At 58.5% G+C, this 14,259-nt stretch overlaps 1 protein-coding gene across 8 annotated transcripts; it reads right to left on the bottom strand.

Annotated features, from left to right (window-relative positions):
- Positions 1-5,490: 5,490 nt before the first annotated feature.
- On the bottom strand, positions 5,491-14,195 carry WDR97 (WD repeat domain 97). 8 transcript variants are annotated; one of them, XM_006041082.3, is made up of 23 exons: positions 14,056-14,195; positions 13,755-13,885; positions 12,948-13,576; positions 12,655-12,776; positions 11,755-12,460; positions 11,541-11,683; positions 11,218-11,454; positions 11,053-11,143; positions 10,746-10,878; positions 10,535-10,656; positions 10,218-10,278; positions 9,615-10,070; positions 9,411-9,536; positions 9,241-9,324; positions 8,253-8,381; positions 7,955-8,161; positions 7,676-7,870; positions 7,389-7,586; positions 7,191-7,312; positions 6,959-7,121; positions 6,079-6,686; positions 5,921-5,982; positions 5,491-5,821 (listed from the first exon to the last, which is right to left on the bottom strand). In XM_006041082.3, exons 1-23 carry the CDS (start codon positions 14,183-14,185, stop codon positions 5,619-5,621), a joined length of 5,058 nt encoding a protein of 1,685 aa, XP_006041144.3. In that variant the 5' UTR covers positions 14,186-14,195; the 3' UTR covers positions 5,491-5,618. The 8 variants fall into 8 exon arrangements, with proteins under 8 accessions (XP_006041144.3, XP_044784293.1, XP_044784292.1 ...); XM_044928358.1 differs by having other exon boundaries at positions 10,746-11,143; XM_044928357.1 differs by having other exon boundaries at positions 5,491-5,982; positions 9,615-9,845; positions 9,921-10,070; positions 10,746-11,143.
- Between the last annotated feature and the right edge of the window lie 64 nt (positions 14,196-14,259).

Here is a 14,259-nt window from a genome sequence, read left to right as displayed (position 1 = left end):
CCCCATGGGTGGAGGAGCCTGGTAGGCTGCAGTCCATGGGGTCGCGAAGAGTCGGACACGACTGAGCGACTTCACTTTCACTTCTCACTTTCATGCTTTGGGGAAGGAAATGGCAACCCACTCCAATAATGTTCTTGCCTGGAGAATCCCAGGGACGGGGGAGCCTGGTGGGCTGCCGTCTATGGGGTCGCACAGAGTCGGACACGACTGAAGCGACTTAGCAGCAGCAGCAGCCGACCCTCTCATAGCGTACGTTGGCTCTGTTCCTTCGTGGGATTGGCAGAGATCTGTTTTCTCTGGAAGAAAAGCATGATCAGTTAAAGTGATTGACTTTCTAGTGCATTCCTGACATAATCTCCGTTTGGTCACGATATATATTTTCGTTTTTGTTTATGGTTGTATTCAATTTGCTGAAGTTTTGTTTAGAATTTTTGCATCTCTGCCCATGAGGAATATTGGTTTGTAGTTTTATTTTCTCGTGATGTCTTCGCCTCGTGTTGCGTAATGCTGGCCTCAGAAGGATTGGAGAAAGTATTCTTTCCTTAATGAATTTTACGTTAGGGTTTGTCAACCTAACATTGCATGCGTAGGTGCTAGTTCCCAGTCGTATCCCATGCTTTGTTGACCCCATGGACTGCCAGGTTCCTTTGTCCATGGAATTTTCCAGGCAAGAATACTGGAGTGAATTGCCGTTTCCTTCTCCAGGGGATCTTCTTGACCGAGGGATCAAACCAATGTCTCTTTCATCTCCTGCATTAGCAGACGGATTCATTACCACTGTACCACCTGGGAATTAAACCTAGTGTTACTTCGTAAACGTTTAGTGAAGCCTTAAATTTTCCTTTTGGGAAGGTTTTTTAACTACAAACTCAATTCATTTCATAGAAATATGGCCATTCAAGTTGTCCTTTTCTTCTTGGGTTACTTTTGGTAGTTTGTGTGTTTTAATTAATTAGTCCATTTCATCTAAATTGTTAATTGTCATAAAGTTTTTCATAATATTTCCTTATCCTTTTACTGTGTGTATACTCTGTCATGGTGTCACCTCTCTCATCCTTTATATTGGTAATTTGTGTCTCCTTTCTCCTTTTGTCTTGCCAGGGGTTTGTCTGTTTTATTGATCTTAAAGAACCGCCTTTTGGATTAATTTATTTTTTATTGTTCTCTTTTTCAAGTTTATTGATTTCTACTTTGGCCTTTTTCCTTTCTTTTGCTTACTTCAGGCTTAATTTGCTGTTCTTTTTCTATTGTCTTAAGGTAGAAGCTGGGGTCACTAATTGGAGACCTTACTTTTCTCACGTAGGGGTTTCCCCATTTGTTACCTGACTCTTGAGTTATTTGTTATGTGCATTACTTTTCCACAGCTATATGCCCCTTAATAGGTGGATATTACTTTTGTTTCACACTAAGGGCTAGGACAAAGCCTCGAGGGGCCGTAGCGCCCAGGACAGCCAGTTGCAGGGAAGTGTGCCCCTCGAGTCAGCAGGTCAGAAGGTGCAGGAGCCTTAGACCAATAGGAAGAGACTTCATAGCCTCAATCCCAACCTCAACTTTCCTGAAATTCCCCTGGAAACTGAGGAAGAGGGTGGACGAGTCCAAGGAAGTGCTGCCTCTCTAAGGCAACCACACAGATCCTAGGCAGAAGAGTTGAAAATTCCTCAACATGTGGAATTAAAATATCATGGATAATCTAGATAAATGATGCCCTCTGGTGGGTACTTTTGACTGAGGCAAAAATGTGCACCTTCAGGACCATGCTTTGAATGATTCAAGGAAGTATTTACAAAAATCACCAGGTTCAGTCGCTAAGTCATGTCTGACTCTGTTACTCCATGGACTGTAGCACGCCAGGCTTCCCTGTTCTCCACCATCCCCTGGAGTTTGCTCAAACTCCTGTCCACTGACTCAGTGTTACTATCTAATCACCTCATCCTCTGTTACCCACTTCTCCTGCCCTCAATCTTTCCCAGCATCAGGGTATTTTCCAGTGAGTTCACTCCCTGCTTCAGGTGGTCAAAGTATTGGAGCTTCAGCTTCAGTATCAGTCATTCCAATGAATATTTAGGGTTGATTTCCTTTAGAATTCACCAGTAGGGAGCCTTAACTATTCCTGCTGCTGCTGCTGCTAAGTCGCTTCAGTCCTGTCCGACTCTGTGCGACCCCATAGACGGTAGCCCATCAGGCTCCCCCATCCCTGGGATTCTCCAGGCAAGAACACTGGAGTGGGTTGCCATTTCCTTCTCCAATGCATGAAAGTGAGATGTGAAAGTGAAGTCGCTCAGTCGTGTCCAACTCTTAGCGACCTCATGGACTGCAGCCTACCAGGCTCCTCTGTCCATGGGATTTTCCAGGCAAGAGTACTGGAGTGAGGTGCCATTGCCTTCTAACTATTCCTAAGATGAATTAAAAGATCCGAAGTCTTTAGAAGTGATTTAAAGTTAAAGGAAAGCCCATATAGCATTGATCCATAGACCTCAGTCGGATTCCCAGATAACCCCAGTTACCCCAGTACCTGTGTGTCACCTCTTGTGCCATTCAGGCAGGAACAGCTCTTCATGCCCTTGACGCAGGCCCCCAGCCAGCTGTTGTGGAGCACATTCCTTGATCTGCATGTGGCTGGTTGCCTCCTGACTAGACTCAGGTTGTATCTTTCTGGCAGGAGTGCTCTGGAGGAGATGCTGGGTTCTTTTCTTCTTGTCCAATCGGGTAGCATGGCTTTGGTCTGTTGGAGAGGCTTGTCTTGATCACTTAATTAAGGTGGAGTGGCCCAAGCTTCTTCCCTGTCAAGTTACTCTTTTTCTTTTGGTATATAATAAGTATTTTATGGGAGGATACTTTAAGACTGTGTGAACACGCTGTTTCTCAAACAACTTTCGCTCCCTAGTTTTTGCATGTACTGTTTTTTCTCTGAATTATTTATTACCATGATGGTTGCCAAGTGGCTGTTTTCTAATTTTGTCATTTATTGTAGGGAAAAAAGCTTTCTCTTTACCTATTTATATCAAAGAAGACACATGTATTCCTAGTTTATTCAAAGAAATATATTACTTTACTGTCATTATTTTGATCCTCAAGTTGTCCTCAGTTTGGTCAGTGGAAGCCCCTTCAAGGAGGTTTCTGTGTGTTTTTTAAAATAGCTTTATTTGAAATCAAACAGGACCCTGTAGGGCCTTCCTAGGGGGAGAGACTCCCCCTCCCCCACTGGAATGTCCCCCACCTCTACTCCCCCACCTTTAGGCTCCTAGGCCTTCGCCAAGTACCAGTGAGCAAAATTGTCAGAGAAGTGAGAAAATGAAAAGACAAAAGCAGTCAAGCAAGACAAAGTAGTAATAGTTTAGCCATAAAACAAAGCTAAGGACTTCTACACAAAGGCTAGAATAACCTGAGCAATAGCCATGGAGTGGTTTTGCAGATACCGAAACCCCCTGCTGGTGGAAGAAATTAACTGCATGCTGAACACCAGCACTTAGTCCCCAGACCAACTGGAACCTGAAAATTGAAAAGGCTGCCTGCAGTGACGCCACCCGGTTACCTCACTATCAACCAAAGAACTGTGCGTGAGGTAATCATGAAACCCATGACTTTCTTCCTCACGCTGTCTTTAAAACCTTCCCCTGAAAGCCTTGGGGAGCTCGGATCTTTTGAACATGAGCTGCCTGTTCTCTCTGATAGGCACCTGCCCAAACCCTACACCCTCCTCGCCACAACCCAGTGTTCGCAAGTGGCTTCCTGTGCATCAGGGGGCAGACCTAGTTCCATCTGGTTATGTCTTGAGATATAATTCAACATGTAATTCCATGGACAGAGGAGCCTAGTGAGCTATGGACCATAGAGTGGCAGTCAGACAAGACTGAGTGTCCTACTGAGTGACTAACACACTTGAGATAAAATCTACATACCATAACAGATCATCCATTTAAATTCCATGGTTTGTGATGTATTAAGTTTTGTAAATAGTTGTAATATAAATATCACAAAATATATAACTTTTTTTTTTTTAATTTTGGGCCGTACCGCACGGCTTGTGGGATCTTAGTTCCTTTAACAGGGATTGAACCCTTACCCTTGGCAGTGAGAGAGCAGAGTCCTAGCCAGCGGACCACCAGAATTCCCATGTTTGTATTTTCTAAAGCATTTATTGCCTCTATAATTTGAACCATAGAGACACCAATAGAAGCAGACTACCACGGGCTTCCCAATCCTTGTTTTAGGGGGCGCAGTTCCTCTTTATAAAAACATCACGTGTGTCTATGTGTGAGTTTTTCAGTTGTGTATGACTCTGCAACCCAATGGACTAGCCTGCCAGGCTCTTCTGCCTATGGAATTCTCTAGGCAAGAATACTGGAGTGAGTTGCCACTCCCTTCTTCAGGGGATCTTCCCAACCCAGGGATCAAACCCAGGTCTCCCACATTGTGGGCAGATTCTTTCCCATCTGAGCCACTAAGGAAGCCCCAAAGTGAAAGTGTTAGTCACTCAGTTGTGTCCGACTCTTTTCGATCCCATGGATTGTAGCCTGCTAGGCTCCTCTGTCCATGGAATTCTCCAGGCAAGTGTACTGGAGTGGATAGCCATTCCCTTCTCCAGAGGATCTTCCCAACCCAGGGACTGAACCGGGCTCTCCTGCATTGCAGGCAGATTCTTTGCTGTCTGAGCCCCCAAGGAACATCATGTACTGAAAACCATCAAGAGCGGCCCACCAGAAGCCCCACAACAAGGTAGGGGTTTGTGGGGAAGGTGTGAGCAACCAACTTTAACCACGAAACCATTGAAAAGGAACGTCAAAAGTCAGAGGCTGATGGTGCGGGAAAGAAGTCGTCGCCCAGGCCTCCCAGCAGCAGGACGTGAGGAGCTAGCACTGGCCGTCACACAAGCTGTGCTGACAGCCGACGCCCACGTGGGCGCAGTGGGGGCTGGGGCAGGGCTCGGTGAGGGCACGGCAGCGCAGAAGAAAGCCGAGGCCCTCTGAGACCCTGCACCTTCCAGACAAGGTCCATCTCCTGGTGACTGAGGGGAAAGATCCAGAGGACACACTGCCCCTTTACTGCTTTGTGGGTAAAGCATGCGGGGCCCCTTCATCAGTCTTCTCCTTTCCAGCCTAGACGTAGCAAAGCTCCGACCACTCCTGGTTTCATCTGCATCGAACAGGTTCCCCCACACACACCTGCCACCACCCAGACCTTCCCCTCTCCCCGGTCCACCTGTTGGTATCTCCCGCCCATCCTGACCCCAGTAACTAACAAGGAAAGGTTGGCTGAGTGCCTGAGCAGGGACATGCCCGTGCTATGGGCTCCTTCTCTGGGCAGACGAACACACCCCCACCAGGAACACTGCTCAACATGTGCTGACCCCAGCCCAGATCCTGTCCCACCCCAGACCCCACCAGGCCCCTACACATGCCTCACACGTGCAACTGGCCACCAGCAGGTTCACCACACACCAGACCCTCTGCCCAGCTCAGTGGCCCCCAAAGGTGAAGGTGGCATTCAGTGTGAGGGTTGTGGCCTCTGGACTTTATTCCAGCCCTGAGCCTTAGCTGGGGCAGACAGCTGGCTGGAGAGCTGCGTCTTCATGCTGGAGGGAAGGGGGAGCCAGGGCCAGGCCAAGGCCACTCGCTGGGTCAGCGGTAGTTGTCAGGGTTGGTGTCATCTGGCAGAAAGTAGCGCTGCAGGGCAGGGTGCAGGAGCCGTGGGGGCAGCGGACGGGCAGACCTGGGCCAGTCTGGGGGGAAAGGCTGCAATTCCACCCGAGGCAGTGGCAGCTTCAGTATGCGGATGGTGCTGTCCAGGGAACGGTCCACGCAGAGCCGGGACAGCATTCGGCCTGGGGGGCCGGCAGGATGGTGAGACTGTGGTGTGGGGTGGATGCTTGGTAGGAACTGGGCTGGGCCGGGGTCCGATTTCCATCCCTGACCCCACTCACCCCTCAGTCTCATGGGACACCTCTGGACCCTGGCCTCCTGAAGCCGGAGGATGCGGTCGTGCCTGTCGGGTGGGGAGGTGGGCTTGACTGAGCCAGCGCCTCAGCCGCCCCACACAGGCTCTGCCCCAGCCTCACCCTGGAGCCCATGGCCTGCTCACCGGGGATCCGGGGAGTGTGGCAGCACCATGCCACAGAACTGCGGGGGCAGGGGAGGGCCTGGGAGTGGGCTGTAGGGCTCCTCGGGCAGGGGCCCCTGCTGCCGAATGCACTGCTGCTCGCAAAAGAAGTTGAGTGCATCAATGGGCCCCAGGTCCAGCATTTTGGACTGTGACCAGACCATCTGCGCCAGGGGCAGCATCTCATGGGGCAGCATCTCATGGGGCAGCATCCCATGGGGCGGCATCTCATGCGGCGGCATCTCATGGGGCAGTATGGCGGGCGCAGAGGACCGCAAGACGACCTCAGGCTGGAGGCAGAAGTGCGTCAGGGTCTCCGACAGTGCACGTCGGGTCCGAGCAAAGTGCAGCTGTGGCAGCGTCTGCTGGGCCTGGGGCTCCAGGGTGGTCAAATCTGACACCCCCGCTGAGACCACCAGAGAGGGTGTCTGGGAGACATTGGAGGATGTCACAGAGACGTGACCAGCTGCCCCAGAGAGCATCGAGATCTGCAACAGGGCCTCTTTAGAAGGGGGGTGAAGTCCTGAAGTCTCTGAGACCTTGGGCAGCACCTCTGACATCTTGGCTACAGACAGCTGCATGGTCTCCATCTGCAGGAGAGGCAGCTAGGGGAAGGTGCACCAGGGTCCAAGGCAGAGACCCCACCTTCCCCTCCTCCTGGGGAGGTACAGGAAGATCCTGGGCGATGGGGACAGGGGAGGGGAAGATGGAGGAGGCACAGAGAGGGAGTAGGGAGAGGAGCCCACTGGCCTCACCTGGTTCCCTCCCCGCCCCACCCCCAGACTTGGGGAAAGCCTGGGGAGAAGACAAGAGGCTCCACGGGCAGGCTGCCCAGCCCTGTCCCCACCCCGCCTGCCCAGACCTGCAGCTGCTGGATCATTTCCTCCAGCTTCTGGCAGCAGCGCCTGCGCAGTGTGGCCTTGGACTCGGGGTCTGGGCCCTGGACCCAGGTCATCATTTCCTTGAACAGGAAGCCCTGTGGGTCCTGAAGGCCGAGTCCGTCCAGCAGCCTCCGGAGCTCCGGCCTGGAGCAGGTGTGGGAGGTTTGTGGGCGGCCTCCCACAGCGGGGAGGGCCAGCGGGAGCAGGACTCACCGGAAGGGGGCTGGCGAGTAGAGGAAGTAGGACATCAGCTCCACCACCACCTCGCGAGACTCCAGGGAGCACGCCAGGAGCAGCTGCAGTGCCAGCATCACAAACTGCTTCTGGACCCGGTCCTGAGCGCAGGTGGAGAGCGAGATCAGTGCCCTGCGCCTGGGGCAGGGTGGGGCCAGCTGGGGGCGAGGCGCTCACCTGCAGGCTGGGGGGCTGCTCCAGGTTGAGCAAGTGCAGGAGGGTGCCCTGCAGCCGGCTACAGAACTCTCTGCTGAGGTCCGGCAGCAGCCGCAGCAGCGCGCGCAGCACATGCACGCGGTCAGCCCAGGAGGCCTCCTCCAGCAGGTCCATGAATGCCGAGGCCAGGCCCTCCACCGTGCCCATCTTGGGGTAGGCCTGCCAAGCCCCGCCCCCTGCTGTCACCCCAGGCGCTCCAGCCCCCCTGCTCCCACCCCCGAGTCCGTGCTTCCGAGACCCCCCCGAACCTGCAGGGTGAAGATGGGGAAGAGCTTTTTGAACCAGTTCTGCTCAACGAAGAACTGCAGGAACTTTGGCAGATGCCCGTAGCGCTGCTCCCAGAGCAACTGCGCATAGTGGAACTGGGGGTGGTGAAGGTAGGTCTCGATCTTGGCGGTGTCCTCGTGGGTGCCCTTGAGGCTCAGGATAGGGTCCTTGGCGCTCTAGGGGCAGCAGCAGCAGCAGCTGCAGACCCTGCCTCCCTAAGCCGCCCCTGCGCTGCCACCGGCCCAGCCCCCAATGCCTACTTGCGCCCGCAGCCTCACGGGCACCAGCAGCGGGTCGGAGGGCAGCCTGTGCGGGGGACTCGGGGACTCCAAGCTCCAGTCCAGGTCCGGCTCCTCCTCGTCCTCGTCCTCCTCATCCCTCAGCCACTGGATCAGCTTCTGCTGCTGCTTGGTGTGGCGCCGCCTGATGCCCCGCACCAGCCACAGGTCCTCCTGGCCCCTGTGCTGCTGCAGAGGCGAGAACCAGGCCCTGGCCACAGGCCAGGGACAGGGGAGGGGGCTCGCCCTCCCGCAGACCCCGCCCTGCAGCTTGCCTCACCTTGCTCTCGCGGCTGCCCGAGAGTCCGCCGAGGGCTCCGAGGCCGCTGACCTCCTCGGGCAGCCACATCTGCTGCAGCACCACCGAGTTGGGCACGCAGCCCGGGAAGCGGATGGGCCCCCGCCAGTACTGCGGGCAGGGCACAGTGGGCTGGGCTGAGGGCCTGAACTCGCCAACCCCAGAGGCCACCCTGGCGGGCACTTGCCCCATGTCCGGGAGCTAAGCCAGGCTCACAGCCCTGTTCATGACCCCAGTCAGGAAGAGAGAACCTCCCAGAGTCAGGCAGAAGGACAGGCAGAGTGCAGTCCACTGTGGTGGCCGAGAAGGGAAGTCCGGGTGAGGCTAGCCTTTGGGAGCCCTGACACCCACACGCTCTGCACCAGCTCAGCCCGGGGCCATAGGAGGGATTTCCCTCTCACTGCTCAGGGCCAGGGTTCAATCCCTAGACAGGGAACTAAGATTCCACAAGCTATGCACAGCAGCCAAGAAGAAAAAAAGGGAGGGGGGCAGTAGGAGCCCCCGGGGGTGTACTGGAGGCTTGGGTAGATAGAGTAGTAGCTGGAAGGTTCAGTGGGGAATGCCAGACGTGAGCGTCGGGGAGGGGCTAGGTCTGTCTGGGCACTGGGGGGCAGAGGGGGGCAGAGTCGGGAGGTGGCTCCCAGTGACTCCGCTCCCCTTGGGGCAGGACAATGGTTTCCCACACACAGTCCAGAGGCCCCGCCCCCAACACTCGCTGGGAGTGTCTGCAGGCAGGGCAGGCAGCAGAGGCTCTGGCCTCCCCAGAGCCTGCTCCAGGGTCCTGGCCCTCTGGCAGCTGGTTCCCAGAGTACGAGCAGCAGCCGTGAAACTGGGCTGGGGGTGGGGAGTGCGGGTGGGCCTGGCCCTCAGGGTGGAGTTGGCACAAAGGTGCACAGCCAGGGGAAGATGCGGTCTCCAAGAAGGGCGCCCTGCGGAGGAAGGCGCCTCTAGCTCAGCCTGGGGCTCTCACCTTGTAAGGATGGATGGTGGCAGGGAAGAAGCCGCTGAGGTTGGAGAGAAGCTCCTGGGGCCGCCTCTGCGGCAGCAGGGAGGTCTAGGAGGGAACAGGACAGAGGCCTGGGGCTCCAGTGTCCCTGCAGCTCTGCCCCCAGTGGCAGCCTCCTCCCACCAGACCCTCACCCTGCTCTGCCCCAGGTTGGGGGACGGTGGATCCCAGGCCAGAGGCTTTTTGCTGAGCTGATCCCACTGCAGCTGCAGGTCCAGACTGAGGCCCAGCTCGCAGCTCAGGGAGGAGCGGGCCAGTAGCTGCCGCGGAAGAAGTCAGAGGGTGGGGGGTAGGAATTATGAGGTGAAGGCAGGGGTGGGAGGAGTGGGAGGCCTCACCTGGGATGCTCGGCTGTGCACCCTCCGGTAGGTGGGTGGGAGAGGCAAGGGGACTCGGGGCGGGCAGGCAAAGCGCCTGCCCAGGGTCCCCACATCCTGCAGTGGTGGGGCTTCAGTGCCCCCGAGAGCAGGGCCATCTCTGGGCTGGGCACTTGGGTCCCAGGTCTCTTTTTCCACTGCGAGGGCCACCGTGCCCCACTGCTGCTGGGGCTCTGCTTCAGAATCCAGACCCTGGGAGGCGTGCGGGACACACAGGCAGGTCAGAGGCCCAGGGCACAGGGAGGCCCCGGGCGGCCCCATGCTCACCAGCATGCCTGGGCCGTAGATCAGATGTAGGTAGTTATCAAAGGCCTGCTGGCGCTGCTGCCAAGTCAGCTGGGGCCGGGCTGCCGGGCTCTCCAGCCCCAGTCTCAATTGCTGAAGGTCTTGGTTCCGGGCAACCAGGACTTCCAAGTCCTGGGGTGGGGGTCAGGGGTCAGCTCACTCTTCCTTAAGCCTTGTCGTGTGCCACCCAGACAAGTGCAGGGATCCCAGGCCTGCCCCAGGGACTGAAGGGGAGGGCCCTGAGCTTGGGGGCTGGGGGGGCACTGGAAGCCACCCCACCTCCTCCAACACTGGCTGCTGAGGAGCTGTTGTCTGGCGATGGATGAAACACAAGGCTGTGCTGCAGACAGGGAGGGGCACATGGGACACGGATGGCATTGCCAGCGGCGTAGGGCAGAGGCTGGGCTGGGGCCCCGGGGTGGGTGCCTAGGCCCCTGGTGGGGAACCATTAATGGTCAGGACTGGCATGGACTTGCGGTGAGTGGCCGAGGGGCCTGGGAGTTCTGGGGTCTCCTGTGGGGGCATGTGGCCAGGCCCTGACCCACGGGAGCCGGGTGGAGGCCTCTGGGACAGTTCAGCCAGGCCTCTCAGCAGACCTGAGGCTGGCCACCCCACGCAGGTTGGCGAGCCTCTGTAGCTGGGCTGCAGTCAGTGACTCTGGGCTGGTCAGCGGCAGTGGAGGATCATCCACCCCATCAGGGACCTCTTGGCACAGGTTCTGAACAGGGAAAGGAGCCTGGAGCCCTGGCCTCGGCAGCTCGTCTGCCCACAGCAGCCCCGCCCCGCCCACCTGTGCTCACTGCACACCTTAAGCAGGTAAGATGTGGGCAGGTAGAATCTGTGGTCCACCAGGCAGAGGCGGGAGCCCAGTGCCAGGACCAGGTCCCCATTGTTGCTGCAGAAGGTTAGGGCCTGAGGGGCACCGTTCAGATGTAGGAGCCTGGAGGGGGGTTCAGGGTGGGAGTCCAGCTCTGCTTCTCTGAGTAGAACACCAAGGCAGGAACAGAGGCAAGGCCCCGGCCACCCCTGCACCCCCTCCAGCTGCCGGGCTCCGGTAGGGTGAAGGCGGGAAACCCAGGCAGCTGCTCCCTGCCCCCACCCCTCCCCAGCCCACCGCAGCAGCTTGTTCTCCGCTGTCCAGATCCGGATGGTGCAGTCCAGGCTGGAAGAGGCATACAGCTTGAGCGTGGGACAGCAGCACAGGCCTGGGGACCAGAACTCAGCTTTAGGGGTCAGAGCCATTCGGAGGCCTGGGCTTCCCCTGGCCCTGCCCCCTCACCAGTGATGCGGTCGGTGGGGTCGTCCTGGGGCCGGTGATCATAGCGAGGGCTGCTGCCCAGGCCAAACTGCACCAGGCCATAGGTGGCATTGTTCGGGTCCTCGAAGCCCACCGTGACGCGCTTGCCAAGGGCGCAGAGCACCACCGCCGGGTGGCAGCAGCAGAAGGTGCGCAGGGGGCTCAGGCTCTCCTCGGCGTAGGGGAAGACGCGCCACATCTTCACAGTCAGGTCTCCCCCTGTGCGGGCAGGAGCCACAGTGGCGCCTCTGGGGAGGGAAGGAGTCCCCTGCCGGCGTGGCGGGGGAGGGGGGAGAGGTACCGACCAGAGGACACGATGCTGTTCCAGGTGGACGCGATGGCAGTGACGGGGCCCGGGCTGTGTGCCTCCGTTCGGAAGACCGTCTTCAAGGAGCGCAACTCGAGTACGGACAAGGTGCCATCAGTGTGCCCCACCACGGGCAGGTACCTATTGGCGACCACAGCCCGTTGGCACAGGCCCGGTTGTCTTGCCCAGCCCTGGCTGGCTGCGGCACCCACCGGTTCTTGTCCTTCCAGGCCCAGGCCACATCGCCGCGGCACAGCTCGCCCTTGTACTGGCACACTATCTCCCAGTTGGTGAACGCGCTGGTGGGGTCCGTGAGGTGGCTGTAGAGGTGCAGGCAGCAGGGCTGGGGCGCGGGTGGCGGCGGCGGGCACAGGCGGCGCAGCACCCGCATTGGGGAGCGTGCTGCATTGGCACACAGCAGGTGTCCGGCGCGCGTCAGCACCCACAGCGCCTCGCGAGGCAGGCAGTAGGCCACGGCAGCTGCGCAGTCCTCGGGCTCCAGAAGAAGCGCGCTCACGGTGCGTCCTCCAGAGACTGACACCAGGTACACCGAGCCGTCAGCGCAGGCGCACACGAGGCGGGCGGGCAGCGCCACGTGCGGGGCGGTGGGCTTGGGTAGCGCCGGCGCCAACTGCAGGTGGAGCACCGGCGCAGACAGCTGCGCCAACGGCGAGTAGAGCTCCCGCGCACGCCACAGCCCCACGCTGCGGGCCTCCAAGGAGAGCAAGGGCCAGCCCGGGCCAGCGGGGGCCAGCAGACGGCTCACACTCTCCGACGGCACGCCTCGGCCCCAGCAGGTGAGTGCCACCTCACCCACCTGCGCTGCTGCCTGAAGGTCCCACGTGCGCAGCGTCCCGTCCTGTGAAGCCGACACCACCAGGGCTGTGTTCGGGAGCACGGTCACCGCGGTCACCGGGCCTGCGGGAGGGGCGCGTGTCACTCGTGTGTCCCAAGGACCAAGGAAGGGGGAGCCTTCGGTCAGGGTCGCGGCCAGGATGGAGAAGCTTGGCAAGGAAGCAGCAGACATTCTGTGCCAGGGGCTCTTGAAGGCAGAGGGCTGTGCCCAGGGTGGAGGGAGACCAGGCTTCAGGAGCCACCGTGGCCCAGCGCACCTCTGTGTCCCACGAACACCATGCGGATCTGCCAGTCAGCCTCCCACACTTTCACCGTGCTATCCCGGGAAGCTGTCACCATGGCCTCTACCTCTTTACAGTACGCCAGGTCGAAGATGGTGCTGAGGAGTGAGAGGGAGGCCGGGTGGACTCAGAACTGCCGTGTGTGTGCCCATGGACTGCTGTGTGCTTGCACGCGCATGCGCCCACCTGCACCTCTGACGACTGGATTTCCGTCGCAGCCTCGCCTCATGGTTTCCGCCCTCCCTCACCCGTCCCTGGGCCCCCCTCACGTTTTGTGCAGATTCCGACGCACATCTGTGAGAGCCCAGGTTTGCAGATCAAAGGTGAGCACGGCTGAGCCATAGGCTGCGAAGCAGCATGGGTCGTGATGGGGAGACCGAGGCCCCAGAGCCAGACGCGCAAGCGCACCCGAGATGCTTGGCGGTAGCTGCAGAGGTGACCTGTGGGGAACCAGGCAGCGGCCCCCTGAACGGAACTTCCAGAGCACCAGGCTTCCGCCTGCCTCCGCCACCAGTAGCAGCCCGGGATCTGGCACCGGCAGGCAGCAGATGGGCTCGTGGCCTGGCACCCCATGCTCCCCTGGCTTACTCAGCCACAGTAGGCTAAGGTCGGACTTTAGTATGGCCAGCCCCACTGGGCCCCAGCCCACAAAGCGGCCCACAGTGCCCAGAGGGCCCAGCACCGCCACTAGCCCTGTAAGTGCAACTGGAGCCAACAGCTTCTCTTGTGCCCAGCCATCCTCTCTGTGCAGGTGCAGGTGGCCTGCACCGTCCAGCACCACGAAGCGTCTGCCCACGGGGTCCTGTGCCACCGAAAACAGCCCGGCTGCCACCTCCAGGCGCCGCAGGGGTTCCAGCCCGTGCGTCAAGCGCGCCACATGCAGCTCAGCTCTCTTTTCCTATGGGCCAGAATCAACAAGACTGCAGTGAACTTGGCGGGGGCCTGGGGTTGGGGGTAGGCAGGGCACCTGCCTAGGGATGCCAAGAGGACCCCGGCTGGGATCCTACTGGGGACCCCTAGGGTAAGAGCCAGGTCAGGAAAGAGGCCTTGACACAGATGCCATGGCCGAGCCGCACCTTTTCCACAAAGGTCTGGAGGCCTGTACGCAGGAGCAGCCACAGCTGGCGGGCACGGGCACTCTGAGCCATGTTCTGCCACTGCGAGTTGTTGGTAAAAAGCTGTGGGGCCCGCTCCGAAAATGACGACTCTGCGAACCGGCAGTGGAAGTCATCACAGTGTGGTCTTGGGTCCCTAACTCTGGAGGTCGTGGGCAGCCAAGGGCCCTCCTCGGAGCCCTGCCCAGTTAGAAGACTGCCCAGGGAGCGCTGCATTCCCCGAGGGCAGAACCTGTGCCTCAGTGAGCCCAAGCCACCTCACCCCTCTCTTCCTTGAGGAGCCCCGGGTCCGGAACTTCATAAATGTCGGTCTCATATGGGTCTTGGTCTAGAATCAGGTAGTCGCCTCCTACTGTATACGGGTTGCTTGCATCCAACACTTCCGACTCCATTTCAAAACCGGCGGGTCCAGGCAGCTCAACAGCCCCGAAGACCGTTGCTAGGATACCAGCCGCAGCAGGCCCCG

The sequence above is a fragment of the Bubalus bubalis genome, chromosome 15 (genome assembly GCF_019923935.1).
Source record: "Bubalus bubalis isolate 160015118507 breed Murrah chromosome 15, NDDB_SH_1, whole genome shotgun sequence".
NCBI classification, from domain to species: Eukaryota; Metazoa; Chordata; class Mammalia; order Artiodactyla; family Bovidae; genus Bubalus; species Bubalus bubalis.
The sequence above is the reverse complement of the archived record's forward strand: the minus strand, read 5'-3'. Positions and strand labels throughout refer to the sequence as shown.

Coding starts and splice junctions, on each gene's coding strand:
- WDR97 (XM_044928355.1), bottom strand. CDS start 14,185: ATGGAGTCGGAAGTGTTGGATGCAAGCAACCCGTATACAGTAGGAGGC. Junction 11,144..11,217: donor CCCCACCGACCGCATCACTG/GTGAGGGGGCAG, acceptor TCTGGTCCCCAG/GCCTGTGCTGCTGTCCCACG. Junction 9,537..9,614: donor TGCACAGCCGAGCATCCCAG/GTGAGGCCTCCC, acceptor CTTCCGCGGCAG/CTACTGGCCCGCTCCTCCCT.